This window comes from Panicum virgatum, chromosome 8K (assembly GCF_016808335.1).
Source record: "Panicum virgatum strain AP13 chromosome 8K, P.virgatum_v5, whole genome shotgun sequence".
Taxonomy (NCBI): domain Eukaryota; kingdom Viridiplantae; phylum Streptophyta; class Magnoliopsida; order Poales; family Poaceae; genus Panicum; species Panicum virgatum.
The window spans coordinates 8,909,305-8,925,125 of NC_053143.1; the positions used below are offsets into that span (position 1 = coordinate 8,909,305).

Consider the following 15,821-nt stretch of genomic DNA (forward strand, 5'->3'; position numbering starts at 1 on the left):
ACGGTACCAAAACTCAAACCTTTTTACCAACTAAACACAGCCTTACTTTATTCGTTCCCGCTCCATCATCACATGCATGAGCAGCACCACTTTGTCTTTATTTAGTGACGTGCCTTTTTCTTTCCTTCTCTTCTTGTCTCATGTTTAGCTTTTTTCTGTCCAAGATGCTAACTGATTATCGAGGTTTAGGGCAGCCACAGCGTCGTCATATGCTCTGAAAAATTGAGCCCCACCGTACGTGCAAGCATCTGATGTAGTAAGACCCACTAGCTGAGACACACGTACGTTCCTTTCCTGGGTCCCCTAGCTGGCCTAGCGCACAAGGAAGCAAAGCAGCATTGATTCATTTTTTTTTAGGACCCTAGTTTTTAAGACAGAAAAAAAAATAGTGTGCTGAGACTCAAGAAGAGTCCCGCCTGGAACGTAATGACCCTCGTCTCAGACATAAAAAAAAGCTAAGCACAATCATATAGTGTGCTGAATGATCGTTGTAATCATATAATCAATATAGATGGTTGCTTACCACGGTTACCTCGTGGTGAATCAGCTAGTATGGGGGCTTGCTTATGTCCACGTAAATCTTTTGACAGCCAAAATTGGCAAAGACCGTGGCCGACCGGTCTGGCCAGTTGTAATCCGAGTAGGTTTGATTTATAGATAGGATCTTACTCCTCATCAGATGACTTAGATATTGCATTCATATAAGTCACATATTTGACTTACAAAAACAAATATTTTAACAATATGAATAAATAGTTATTTTCTATGAACAAAAAGTTAAACATGAAAAAAAAACAAATCCTCGATCTAGAGACTTCCACGGGGAGGGAGCGGCCTGCGGAGATAGGAGAGGAGAGGATTAGAGCCGTCGCAACCACCAGGAGATTGCGAGCAGGTGCGCCTCGCGCCCGCCTATGGTGGTTTGTGGGGGCATCGCTGTAACACCCCGGATGTTCCGAAGGAGAGCCGGATCATTCGGGCCCCTGTTGGAACGCAGCCTTATATTTTCCTCGGGGCTCTTTTCTCTCTCTCACTCTCTCCCCGTTAACTCTCTCTCTCTCTCTCTCCCTCACGAGCTCTCTCTCTCCCTCATCCCTAGACTCCAAATCCTCCACCCAAACTCGATCTCAAGGCCAAGGACGCTTCGAATCGGCGTGGGGAACCTTCTTCTCCACGTGCTCCTCCCCGGGGTGCCCTCGATTTCAAGTTCTTCGTGCATGAAAAGCTCGTTCTAGGTACTTCAAACTTGTGCCGCCCCGATCTATCTTTTTAGGAGGTTCTAAGTGATTTCCTTTGATCAATCGTCTCTATAGGCATCCCTCCACCTTCCCCAAACCCCAGCCGAGATCATCCCTGGCCGAATCAACAGGAATCGACCCTCCTCCGGCCGTTCACCATTGGAGCCGCTCAAAGCTTAGGGCCCCATCGATCTGTTTCCCCCGTCCGTTTCTCCTCGCCCGGGACCACAAGAATCGATTCCCGGTGAGCCCTCAACCTCCCCCATCTTTTTTTCCATAGTTTCCTCGCCGGAGCACTGCCACACGCCACCCGCGCGCCCAGGTCCGGATCATCCGGCCTAGGGTCGAATCATCCGGCACCTTCCAGTGGCAAAAAGTACGGTTTGGCCAGATCATCCGGCCTAGGGCAGAATCATTCGGCTAAGGGGACTTAACGGCAATCCGAAGCCAAAACTTTCTGGTGATGGCCGGATCATCCGGCCTTACTTTGGATCATCCGATCAGCACAGACCTTCAGTGCTTGTAAAATGCGTAGAAAATTATAGAAAAAGGGAAAAATGCAAAATTAGTTTTGTTAACTTCTTATTTTTATGCTCTATAGGATAGAGCCATGGGTGGTATTATTTGACAACTTTTTCCATGCAATTTTGTTTATGCTAAGTAAAGGCCGTTATAGCTTGATAAATGCATAAATAGGGAGTTAGAATCATGCGTGCATTTCTCATATCATATGCATACGTGTAGCAACCGCAGCGGAGGAGGTTGTCTACGAGGTGGTTGCGGAGCCACAGGAGCCGCCAGAGCAAGCCCAGCAGGAGGAGAGGCGTGAGAACCCGGCCCAAGGCCCAGTTCACCCTAATACCGAGCAGCAGTCCGAAGGCAAGCCCCGGTGCATGTCCTATTATTTCAACTTATGAATCAATATATGTATTTTCTTACGTGTGCATTACGTTTCAGGAGTTGCTTGAAATCTTAGTTGCATGATCCCTAGGTTTTCCTGGGCCTGCTACTAGTATGGATAGGACGATAGAAATGATATGCTTAATAGTTCTCGGTACAAGTCGAGTGATTTCTTGTCGCTCACGAGATATAAGAGGTTTAGAAGTCGAGTAATTTCCGGTTACTCGCGAGATATATGATATATTATATTCCGGTACATGAGTTATTGAATTTGATATAGAATGTCTGGAAATTTGAGACCGGACGAAGAATGATGTTGGGATGTATGTATGACAGCAGGACAGGGTTCCTGGGTGCCTTAGCCCCGTCTGTGTTAGTTAAGGACCGTACCGTTGTTGGCCCTGCTGATCATGTTTGAATTGTACTAACCGGTAAACTGAGTATTGCCTCGCTTCGAGAGTACAGAACTTCTACCCACCCCTTAGGGCGAGTCGAGTGGCCGCTGAGAATTGGGATGCATGAGTTTACTTTTGGTGGTATCTTGTAGGGCTCGGCTAACTATATGCAGGTGGGGCGGTTCTGTAGTTTGAGGCGGGGAGGAGAATGGTTGGCATGTATAGTCCGACAGAGCAAATGCGTGCCGTGTTAGTTAGGTCTACCTTGCAAGGTTAAATCGGATCGATTCACCGTCAGTCACTCACGGATATGAACACCTTGATCACTGCGTCGCATCGTAGTATTATGATAGAAGGATAATTATATGTGATGGTGAATACATTGAATTATTATTTGTTGCTCCACCATGTTTGCTATAGTTAGTTTATGCAAATATTAGATTATTGTTATTTTATATAGAATCTAGGGCTAAAATAATGAAAGTAAGGAATTACTTTAGTCGCTTTTTCTGCAAAATAACCACCAACCAAATGCCGTGCATGTCTAGATATGTGGGCTAAGTATACCCAATAGTTGGGTAAGTCTTGCTGAGTATTAGTTGCTCAGGTTTTGTTACCACCAATTTTTATTACAGGACACCCAGACATTGACTTCTGTCCCTGCTGCGCCAAGTTCATCCGTCGGGACGCAGAGGGATGGGAGGTCATGGGACCGGATAGTTAGATTAGGAGGCCGCGGGGTTGTGCATGTGTGGGCTGCATGTGCAACCTGTCTGTTTTGTTAGACCGGTCTAACCGGTCCGTGGACCGGTCTGACCGCTAGTTCAAGTGGATTTCCTTGCAGGCCGGTGGTGTAGAGGCAGAACCTTAGTATAGTTCTAGGTTCTTTTTCCATTTGAAATTTGGCTACTTTATTGTAAAGTTTGTAAATTATTTAAGTTACGTAAATTATGTAAGTCTTATGTGTATTTAAACTTGGTTTGTAAAACTTCATATCTCTATCGTGTGTTACTCTTGTATTTTCAAGTAATTGTCGTGATTGTATCATCTGTGTCCACCTTCACGGGGGACTACGGTATTGTTTCGATTGGGCCATGGGTTGAGAAAGAACCGTCAAATTAAATCATTAAGTTAATGTGCCCGATGTGTTTAAATGGCAATCATTATGCTTAATTTAGAGTTTTAATTTGGCGGTTCCGTCACAATCGCGGTCTTAAAGGATTTGGAATTTCGGATGGGAGCTTCCCAGAGAAGGAGGCGCTGGGCTCGGATGAGGATGAGACCCGGGATCTAGTGCAGGGATATGCGGGAAAAAATCAGAGCGGGAGCGGGGCTGCGGGGCAGAGTCGCCGGGGTCGGAGTTCGAGCAGAGTCGCCGGAGAAGAAGGGGAAAGTGACTTGGCTTCGTGGGTAATTTGGCCTAACCTGCAGGGGCTCTCACATATACATAAAAGAGTTGCTGACTCAAGCAACTGGGAGGGTGTTAATTGCAATATGACACTCCTCAAGGTGTTTTGTGCATATGGTACATAGCTTTCCGAAGCGTTTTGTGAAATCGCCTCATAAGTGGCGTGACCTTCCTATGGTACATAGCATTCCGAAGCGTTTTGTGAAATCGCCTCATAAGTGGCGTAGCCTTCCTCCAAGTCACCTCTTATCAACTGGATTTTGAGGCATTTTTCTCGTAACGCCTCATTTTTATAGGACGGAAGGCGTTTCCATAAAACGCCGCTGCGAAAATGCCTTCTAACGGCTGCCGTGGTGTAGTGCGAGGTGCTGTGCTACCGGGCTATAGATCAGGGGGGTCGCAGGACCCGTGGTGCGGCCACGCGAGACGGTGGCGAGGCGGTGCAGTGGGGGCGCTGTCCGTCGGGGCGGTGAGAGATAGCGGCCGGATAGGATGGCGGCAGGGGAAGTCGGTTGGAATTTGAGAAGAAGTGAGCTTGCATTCACTATTACAAAAAAATAATTTGTAGGAACACTTTGATTTTTTTCAGGAACGGACCAAAATTTCACCTGTTGCTACTGTAGCATCCAATCCGCCCCTAACAAAATATTTTTAGGGGCCGGTCACCCCCCCCCCCCCACCTCGCCCCTAAAAATTAGTGTCATTTTCAGGGGCGGTTCATGGCGTCACCGCCCCTAAAAAACATTTCTAGGGGCGGGTGACGCCATGAACCGCCCCTAAAAATGGTGCTATTTATAGGGGCGGGTCATGGCCTCACCCGTTCCTACAAATGCATTTTTAGGGACAGCTGATGATATGGCCCACCCCTACAAATAGTTCCACATAAAAAAATCATAACTTTTTATATGATTTCGGATGAAGTCAAATTTTATATCAAAATTGTAGAGAATGATGAGATCTAAAACTTTGTAGTTGATAACTTTTTCATTTAAGGTCATTTAATGGTCCAAAAAAATAGAATTAGTTCTCTAATATCTATAACTATATAGTATCTCATATAACTCAAGTCATACTTTGAGGTTTCCACAATCTTAATCTTTATATACACTGAAATATACTTCACATATTTTTTTTGTTTCTATAGTTCACAATAACCATAGTGTAGAAGTTTCACATTTTTTAATTTATTTTGCTATATGTAAACAATTAAATGAATTTTCAAATAAAATAGAAAAATATTTTTAGGGGCAGGTGATGGCGTCACCCGCCCCTACAAATCAATTTCCGAGTTAATATAAAAAAATAACATACCTCATAGAGTCACATGTTTTTGTGTAGTGTAGTGGTAAGGAAGGTTCGCGCGAGGCTGGAGGTAGGCGGTTCGAATCCCAGGTGATGCAAGTGTGTATATTTCGTCAAAAAATCGTAGCTTGACACTACAGGGCTAGTGGCTGGTTGGCTAAGATAATTTTTTTCTTTTTTCTTTTGCTATTTTCAATTTGTTGAACATTTTTTATTTTATGGACAAGGATTTGTAGGGGCGGGCCATAGCATGACCCGCCCCTAGAAATCAATTTTTAGGGACGGGTCATGCCGTGACCCGCCCCTAAAAATCATTTTTAGGGGCGGGTGTGATTTTTAGGGGCGGGTGCATTATCCGCCCCTGAAAATTGCATTTTTAGCTGCGAGAACTAGGAGCGGATACCGCATCTGTCACTAAAAATATATTTTTACCCGCCCCTAAAAATCTTTTTTGCAGTAGTGGATGCTGGCAAGGGGGTGGCCGTGGAGGCGCCAGGGTGGCGCCAGAGCCTGTGGGCAACCGTGGGGTAGGGAAGCTCGGTTGGTGTTGAGAATGAGGATTGGGTTCACGGCGGCGGAGGCACCGAGCCAGGCGGAAGGTGGGGGAGCAGCTTCGGCCTAGAACGGCCCATGGTTGTGGAGCCTGTGATGCTACCATTCCCAGTTGCACCTGCGATTTGGAATAGCCCTCTAGGTTGTTTTTTGTTTTTTTAAGAGGAGGTGCCCTAGTTTGTTTGTGGTGTGCATTGAAGATATGATTAATTCATTCAAGAACAATGAACAGGAGGACAGTAAATTGGCACTCATTTGCCATTTGGTACTGAAAGTAACAAATAGCACCGATTTATGTTTACAAAAAAACAAATATCCTTTACAAACAAATTTATATGGGAGCCAAGATCATTCAGTAGATTTCACAACACGATTGCTATACAATATATCACCAAACTACAGACCAATTCATGCTCAATTCGTACTGGTTCTTGGTTTTACAGGTTGACACTACTACATAAATGGTTTGTAGGGGCAGTAAAAAGGCATTTTTAAAGGCGGATGCTACAGCCGCCCCTACTTCTCGCAGCTCCAAATAGTTGTTTGCAGGGGCGGGTAACGTACCCGCCCCTAAAAATGCATTTCCAGGGGCGGGTCACCTCTTCATCAGCCCTTGGAAACCAATCCGCAGGGGCGGACTACGGGACGACCCTCCCCTACAGATGGATCTTCAGGGCGGGCGACGGGACAACCTGCACCTACAAATCAATTAAAAATTTTTAAAAAAAATGACCCCACGCCGGTGCCGCCGTGGGCCGGCCGCTGCGGGCTCCACCGCTGCCCAGATCTGCGGGCGCTCCGGCGAGGAGGCGGCGGGGGAGGCCCAGATCCCCCATGGCCCCCGTCGCGGGCTCCGCCGCCGCCCAGATCTGCGGGCGCTCCGGAGAGGAGGCGGCGAGGGAGGCCTAGATCCACCATGCCGCACGCGCTCCCGCCGGTGCTCCCAGATCCACCATGCCGCACGCGCTCCACCATGCCCAGATCCACCATGCTCCGTGGGGTACCTGCTACACGCACTCCCGCCAGTGCCGCGCCGAGACCCCGGCCGCCACCGCGCGCCCCGGTCCTCCGGCTTCCGCACCGAGGCCCCGGCCGGCCGCCGCGTGCCCAGGTTCGCTGGTTGCACCGTGACCCGACCGGCCGCTGCGCTGAGGCCCGGCCTGCCGCCGCGCGCTGAGGCACCTGGAGAGGAGGAGGAGGGGAAGCGAAGGGGAGGGAAAGAGAGGTTGCTGCAGAGAGGGAGAGAGGAAGAGGGCGAGAGAGAGGTGGTTGCCGTGAGAGGATAGGAAGGATAGAAATAAATAGAAAATTTGTGGTCGCCCGCACCCCTGCTACCACCTCGATTTTTACCCGCTCGCTGTGTTCAAACTTTGTAGGGGCGGGTGAGGGGGTGATCCGCCCCTACAAAAGGCATTTTTAGGGGCGGATCACCCCCCCCCCCCCACACCCGCCCCTAAAAATGGGTCCATTTGTAGGGGCGGGTGAAGGGGTGATCTGCCCCTAAAAATATAATTTTTGGGGCTTGTCGGTTGCTACAGTAACTCTGCTCCATTTATAGCAACGAGTCAAATTTTGACCCGCCCCTAGAAAAAAATCGAGACGTTGCTACAAATTATTTTTGTAGTAGCGTGAGTTTGTGTGCTCTTCACCATTGGCCTCTTACATAAGGATGGATACGGATGAAATTGGATCCGGATGTCACCTTTTATCACATTTTAATCCGGATACGAATACGAATGCGGATCTCATCGGATACGAATATAAAACGGATAGTTCGAATCCGAATACGAATCCGGATACCTTCTCGATTTGAAACATAGAGCTATCATGAGTATCAGTTTATTTTGTCAATATTTTTATAGTAGATCAAAATCATTATACAAGTAGGGAGTAAAGGATTAGGAGATAGCTAATAAAAAAGAATATAATTATCTATGCATAGCTTTTATATTAAATATATAATACTAATTATAAATGTAAAATAAATAATTATTTAAATACTTAATAATTAAGATATATAAAAACAGATTTTATCATTAAATAAATAATTAATTTGACTCGTATTAAATAATTTTTATCATGAAATAAATATATTAAATAGTTAAAGTTAATTTTTATATCATTACTAATTTTAATAAATATATTATTAGTTATCTAGCTTTCTAAATAATTTAAATAGTGTACATCATTAAGTAATAGGTATAAAGATAAGTTTAAGATTGTCTCACTAGTCACTTTTTTTTTGCGGATACGGACGGATACGGATGTGATCGGATATTCTTCGAATACGAATATGGAATCGGATAGAGAAAAATTCTTAAAATCGAATTCGGATGCATCCATATGACATTCATATTAAATTCAAATATGGATACGGATATCCATATTTACATTTTAAACTGATACGAATAGGGATAATTCGGATGTTCAGGCATCCGGATCCATCCTTACTCTTACATGCATGGGGAAAAAACAAAAAAGCTTTAACCACAGCGTGTAGTGTGCCAGCAAACAGCTATAGGATTTCCAATCCAATTCTCAATCATATGATGATTGCTTACCACGGTTACCTCGTGGTGACAAGACCATCCGGGCGACAGCATATGAACATGCGAGTCCCATCTTTCAGAAGCGATATGGTATAACTTGGAAGTTTAAAATGAATGAGAGGCGAATGCACGGTCCCATTGGGCCCAATCCAATAGCAGGCCTTGTTTTGATCAGGACTAACGGTCCACGTTTCTGGGTCTCGGGGGCCTCGAAATTTTGCAACAAATTTCTGATCACAACGACACAGCACATATCCTTTTGAACGGGAATTTTTGAAATAAAATTTATGCAATTTAATGAACTGCATTCTAAAACCAATGATTATGTGATCGACTCTACATGAGTATACCTGCTTGTTTTTACATTCTTTGTCCGATAAACCATCATTATGTTTGAAAACTATCACCGAAGACAAACCAGGGAGACAACTCAATTTTGCACAAATCTAAACACCAGCAAACTTGGCAACACCCGCCGCCCGTGCCAGCTAGAATATGATGCTCAAAGTAGGTTCAGCAGCAGTAGTTTAACAGGCCATTTATCATAAACCGAAGACACCTTCTGTTTTCTATTCATAGAACTATAGAATAAACATTCTTCTCTTTTAAAAAAGGAAATTAACATTCTTTTCTACAACCACTTATCATAAACTGACTACAAACAGTTTTTTTTCTACAATCATATATGTCCAACTCTTGACCCACAGACATTAGCCCTCCTGATTCAGGCATCTTAAGAGCAACAGTACATCAACCTATGTTTCAGCTTTTCAAGCTATTCTTACAGTTACATAATACATGACACACCATATTATTCAGAGAGCGTACAGGTTACAACTTACAAACGTGGGCTACCAGACAACTAGGTCACATCTAGAATGCAGTTTTATGACTTTTTCGGGCGAAACTTCAAGACCCTAATGTAGTTTTCGCCATGGGTGGTCACGATTTTCTTCATGCCAACTGATAGGCTGGTAATCTGAGGGCGCAAGCGTGTGGAGATGTTGTCCACTTGGGCATCCGGGGCAACCTCACGAACACGCTTCTTCTCAATTTGATGCCTGGATCTCGATGCGGATTCTGCTGGGGGATTTGTATCCACGATAATGCTTCGAATGGTATCACCGGTTCTTTGGCATATCAACCGAAGCACACCGTCAATGCCACCGACTGCCAGTGTTGCTGTGTCACCTGGCAAGTGATGTACACTGTATATGACGTTTGGGCTGACTCTTGGTTCCCAAAGAGGTTTCAGAGTCCTGAAGCAACAACAGAGAATAAAAAGAACCATGATGAGATCACAATTATGATTTGCTTAACTCTGGCATTAGCAGTTCACCACAGGGATGTGTTACAAACACTCTTGTTGGTGGCAGCATTTGAACTCTCTAACTATTATCTCAAATACTTGTGAAAGTAATAAGAAATAGCAAAGCACCATGAAAATGCGGTTGATCAAATGAATCTTAGAATGAGCAGATTGCTAACATGAATTGCGGTTGTCCAATAAAAGTTCGCATCTAGATAGTAATTCACAAGACTTAATAAGTTGGGGAAAAGCTTTAGAGGTATAAACTTAGTAACACACCATGCTAAAGCAATCTGAGTTCCCAACTAGCTCATTTGATAAAATATGACATGCAAAATCCTCAAAATTTATAGGTTCAAATGAAAAAAGTTTCATAATGACTTTTCATATAACACAAAAGTACAACACAACAAATTATTTACTTTATATTAAATGCTGCAATAACAATTCACTTCGCAACTATTTATCCATCTATTCAAACATCGAAGGAAGAAGTGATTCCTAATTTCATCAGATAATGAGATAAACATATATGCAATTCCTTTCTTTCAGGATATCTGCAGAAACCATGTTAAAATTCTCATGATTTGTCAAATTGTGATTGATACAGCCTCAGATATTTAGCAAACCAGACAGCTGTGCAGTATTGTTTACTGACCTTAAGTCCCAGCAATGTGCATAACCAGCAGACGAGCCAGCGAATATCATGTGTGAATTTGTGTTGAAAGATAAGGATCTTATTGCTGAAATGGAGAAAAATATTTGAGTAATTACACCACAATGTTTCAAACGAGATTTGATTAATTACATTACCTTAAATATCCAATAAGTACAAACTTAATACAGCTCGATATAGCAACCAAGGATACATTATCCAAATTGTTGCAGGTAATTAACAATTAACAATAATATTAGTAATAGAAGAAATTGCTAACCTTGTATAAAACATCAGATAAAAAAGAACATTTATATAAGCACACATCACTTCTGGAAGTTGACCATGCTTATCATTGGCAATTAGTCGAATGCTCACCTAATGGTGCATAAGCTGATTTCAGAACACCTAACTTCTGCCCTGAGGTTTGATCCACAATAGCTATATTTCCAAATGTAGAACCACCAAGAATCAGCTGATCATCTGTTATTGTCAAGCATGTCACAGGAGAAGAATGAAGCCTGTATTGCAAATTTTAAACAGGGATCAATTCCAGAACACATTAAGTTACAATAAGAACAACAAATTAACCTCACGAAAAAATATCTTCCTATATGCATGACTATCATAATTCCTTTTGTTTTCACTACTCTTACAAATATTTTTCTACTTCAATGATGTTGCAAATAAAGTTCGCAGCTTAAAGTTGTGAAATTGATCAAGCAATTCCAGTGAACAGAGCTTGTAGCTGCAAAAGGTGCCAACATATTAAAATGAAGAAAAATCTGGTAAGGCACTTACCGATAAATACTTGAACAACTCCTACTGTACATATCATATACAAAGGCTCGCCCATCCTCACAGCCAATTACAACCTCCGGGTCAGCAAAACTGCACAAGCAAATGAACATTAGGTAAAAATTCCTAATCAAAATAAAAATAACACTTTCTAAGCAAGTCATAATGGTGGGACATTCACAAACTTATTCATGACCCCTCCACTGCAATTTCATGCTCGAACACAACTTCAAAATATTAGTAATAGGTGGCTAGCAGCTAACATTAATATTGTAATTAGCCTGAAAAAAGGCATGGAAGATCAGGAAATGAAACCCAGCCTCCTCACCTCATGCATAACCCATGATTGAACAAGGCTCCACCAGATTGAAATATGCTTTTTGGTTCACTCCGTCTCCATATGCAAATTTGGGAGCTAGTCAAACCTACAATCTTCACAGAGCACTGGAATAAATTTTCTGGTAGGAAAAAAGTCCACCTTGTGTCAAGAGACATGCTGTGGTATAAAATTGTGAAACAAAGCTATTTCAACTATAACAACTCAATTTCGGTTCAGTACATGTACATATTCCATGAATAAAACAAACTAGTTTGGATGATGACCCTGGAAACAAACTAGTTTCCTCGACGGCTTCTCATCCCGAATACAAGGCAATACAGATCCACCCCCAACAGGATGTAGGGTATTATGCTCTTTGCGGCCCAAACCTATCTAAATCGTTGTCTTTGTGTTACCACCATGTTCTTGGTTCTGCGATCTCCCTCACCTCAAATCTACCGTCTGGGCATACCTCTGGTGGACTTGCCGGAGTACAAATCCGACAGTCAGTATGTTATAATATTGATGCGCTGGAACGACAGCTTAAGTTTATGTCATATAAAGAGGTGATACATGCCCTCTACACTACAACCTGCAACAAAGAAGCATGTGCGAACAAGAAAGCATATTTTAAACTTCTGTGCGCCTTAACTCAAGTAATGTTAGCTCTATCAGTCAAGCACAAAGACCACAGCAAGTGATACCCAAATAAGAAATTGGACGTGCACCGATATTGATTACCTTATTTTCATCAAAATCAAAGTCAACCAATGTTTTAGCATTCGGCACATTGTACTCATTCATGAATTTGCAGGTTTCAGCAGACCAAAGTCGGAGAAACTGCCAAAGAAAGAAAAATAATGTCAAAACTATGAGCTATTTGTAGATGAGCATCATATTAGGGAAAATAGTCAGAAAAACAGATATCAATCACTAGAAATAACAGCATAGTCATGTTAAGTCATTCAACAATCAGGAACTATGGATGATTGATCAATGAGACAAGCAAACCATCTGAAACAACAACATAATCATGTTATGTCACGTTCTATGTCATTATGGTATTGTCTCAACAATAGTCTCTTTGTACACCATTATTTCCAAAATAAACCTGCCAGGCATACTACATGTAAGGGTTCAAAATTGAGATGGTGTTTTGCAACATCTATACCATATAGCTCAATAATACAAATAGAACAGCGACTATGGTTAATTTAACGTAACTCCAAATTAAGTTTGATATTTATGCTGATTAAACATATTAAGAACATTATACGATGCAACCCCTACCTTATCTCCAACTCCAGTTAAAATCGAACCACCCTTCATACGGCACAAAGTAGCCCTGGAAAAAAAATTAAGAAACTTAAAGGGGAAAAAATATGAATATTGATTATTCAGCTACTACTTATACAATGTACAGTAGCTCAAAAATAAGCATGATTTGTAAAAGCAGAAAATATAAAGTATACAATCTTTTGTGACTGAACAAACAAGAACCCCTGTCATTATACACAATATATAGGAGCCTAGGAGGTATAACATGAGTTCTTACCTCATTGGGTGGCCAATCCACTGATAGGCATCAGCTGGCCCACTAGACAACGAAGATGCATGCTCATCCATTGCAAGCGCCTCAAAGTAACTTTTCACTGAAATGTTAGAGCTTGAACCTCTTACTGGTGGATTCCTCTTGTAATACAGGTCCCTCATGAGATGGGCTGTTACAATTATCCTATTCCTATAAACCAAGGAGGAAATCATACTGCACATGTTAATCAACACTGGTACATAGCTCCAGAGTTTCAGATATGTCACAAGGAAAAAAGTCACCCAACGAAACAAACTGGAGTGAAAAAAAAATGTCAAACAAAAAAGCATCATCTATTGCGGGAGTTTATGGCACAACAATTCGTCTGGAACCTTTTTTTTTAGCAACAATTCGTCTGGAACCATTAATAACACTAGCTTAAAAGGGTTGTAGACGTGCACAGTCATTGTCAATACATAAAATTAATTATTAGGATCCTAAAGGTATCATGGTTCATACAAAGATCCAGATAAACGGTGAGAACAAAATGCATCTCAGATAGCCACAAGTCCATGGCTTCACCTACTCCCATCAGTGATCCAGTGCCTCAAAATCAGGCACTCCTGGTTGCCGGATCTACTTCCTAGTGAAACAGACCCAATCTAATGTTTCAGGTGTTCTCTCGCAGCCAATATGGTGCACTGTAATATAACAGAACACGCAGCAAACATCTAACCTGCAGAGGCCTAGTTCTCATAAGACGAAAATTTCCGTTTATGAGGAGCAGCCTCTATGAGTACCCAGGATCCTGATGAAATCAATACCTCCCTACCACCAAAAGCTAAGTTTTTCCCGTCTCCCAAGAAGAACGAGCTAGCACAGAAAACCACTGGACGCCGGTTCCTACTGTTCGGTCCTGAACTTATTAAACCGAACCCATCATGGGTGAACGGGAAAGCAACGCAAGATGCACAAATTGGCTGTCCGCGAAATCATGGATTGACTAGATAAGCCACGAAAGCGAAAGATGGTACCATAAAACTTAGGGAGCGGGTGCTGATTCGAGCAAGAGCAACCAGGCGGATAACTGGAAGGGGGAAGGGGAGCGGCGGCGTACCAGGAGCTGCAGACGGCGGAGCATCGAGCGAGGTCGAAGTGGTCGTCCAGGCGGGAGAAGACGGAGCGGAGGATGTCGTCGTTCAGCGACTGCGCCGTCGACCCGGAGCTGGAGCCGGCGCCGGCGCCTCTGCGGCGCTTGAGAACCGCGCTCCCGCTCCGGCCCCGGCTGCTGCTCGCCTCCATGCTGGCGTGCTGCTCCCCCACCTGACCTCCCGGCCGGTTCGAGACCGGAGCCGAGAGAGAGAGACAGGGGGGGGGGGGGGGGGGGGGGGGGGGGGGGGGCTTGTGGACGACGCGAGGCGACGGCGGTGGCCAGAGCCGCCGCTTAACTCCCCAACTGTTTTGCTCAAAAAAAAAACTCCACAACTGTTGATCTCAAAAAAAATCCACAACTGTTTATCCTGGGCCGCAACTGGGCTTACAACAAATTTCTTTTTTTGAAAAAATGGAACAAAAATAACAGAGTCCGTTTGGGATGGTTCCACTCCACGAATTCCAGGCTCCCAGCTCCGTTCCACAGCTGTCTGTCTAACTCCAACATGAAGCAGATCTACCTCGAAGCTCCAGTAAACATGTGGTGCTAACACATCTGTTTGGCTGATAACGTAGCTTCAACTTCCAGAATTATAGGATATGTCGGAAATAATCTCTTTTGCTCATGGTGGATGGATAGTTGGTGTTTGATATAGCATTTTAGGGTGTTTTTTTTTCTGATGCTTCAATACCCCGAGTAGCGCTACTATTCGCGAGCACAACAAAATCATGCTAACATATTGAGTAACTTATCAGAAATATTTTGGCAATATTATGTTGTCCAAAGCGCAGTGCCGTATGATTTTATCTTCCACCTCACAAAACTTGAACTTAAATTCACAACAGATGAGAAAAAGGATAAATTTCGTTAGGACAAATTTCAAACCGCAATTAAGTGAACAAACTGAATAGTTGGGGGTAACAACATTAAACTCCAGATTGTAAGGGCTTGATATTTTGCTTCAACTCAGTCGTCAGCTTTCGAGTGTGTATGGTTGATCCATGGCTTTTGAAAAAGTAGTTGTGGGCTGTGACTGTGAAAAAAACTATAGTGAGCTATAGACCGTGAGAAAGCCGAAAATTGTTTGGTTGTACAACTATGGCTTTTGAAAAAACTGCTAAGCAAACCCCACATGTCATCCATAACCCTCCTTACTTATCTCTCGCTGACGAATAGGCCCCGCTCGTCAGCCCCCTTCTTCTCCCTCTCAACGCGAAGGAATGGCAGCCGGGCCTCAGACCAGAGGAGCCCGCAGCCTGGGCGCGGCGCCCGCGGCCGGCCTCACACCAGAGCTCGCCCCCACAGCAGCGCCCGCCCCCTACAGCAGAGCTCGCGGCCCTCGTAGGAGGTGGAGCTCGCGCCGGAGGCGGCGGAGGACCTCGCATCGGCGGAGCTCATGGTGGATGACCTCGCGCTAGCCGCTCATGATGGCAACGGATAAAATCCACGCGGATACTAACTTCACAGACCCGCACCCACAAGCCCAAACCCGCGCCTGCAACCCGCCGTGGATATAAAATGATACCCGTACCCGCTATCCGCGGATACCCGTATACCCGCGAGCACGCCCGTGTACCCACAAGTTTAGAAAATCAAACATATAATTCAATTTTGACATCATGCAAAAATTAATAAATAGCAAACAAGTAAATTTAAACCCGGAAATAAGTAGTCTAATACATCCAAGCGAACAAATAAATAGTCTTGATACA

General features: G+C 43.8%; 1 protein-coding gene across 1 annotated transcript; it reads right to left on the reverse strand.

The window, feature by feature from the left end:
• Positions 1-8,928: 8,928 nt before the first annotated feature.
• On the reverse strand, positions 8,929-14,441 carry LOC120643842 (F-box/WD-40 repeat-containing protein At3g52030-like). Its single transcript, XM_039920321.1, has 9 exons — positions 14,074-14,441; positions 12,981-13,166; positions 12,716-12,770; positions 12,167-12,265; positions 11,435-11,538; positions 11,110-11,199; positions 10,687-10,829; positions 10,312-10,396; positions 8,929-9,603 (listed from the first exon to the last, which is right to left on the reverse strand). Exons 1-9 carry the CDS (start codon positions 14,256-14,258, stop codon positions 9,231-9,233), a joined length of 1,320 nt encoding a protein of 439 aa, XP_039776255.1. The 5' UTR covers positions 14,259-14,441; the 3' UTR covers positions 8,929-9,230.
• Between the last annotated feature and the right edge of the window lie 1,380 nt (positions 14,442-15,821).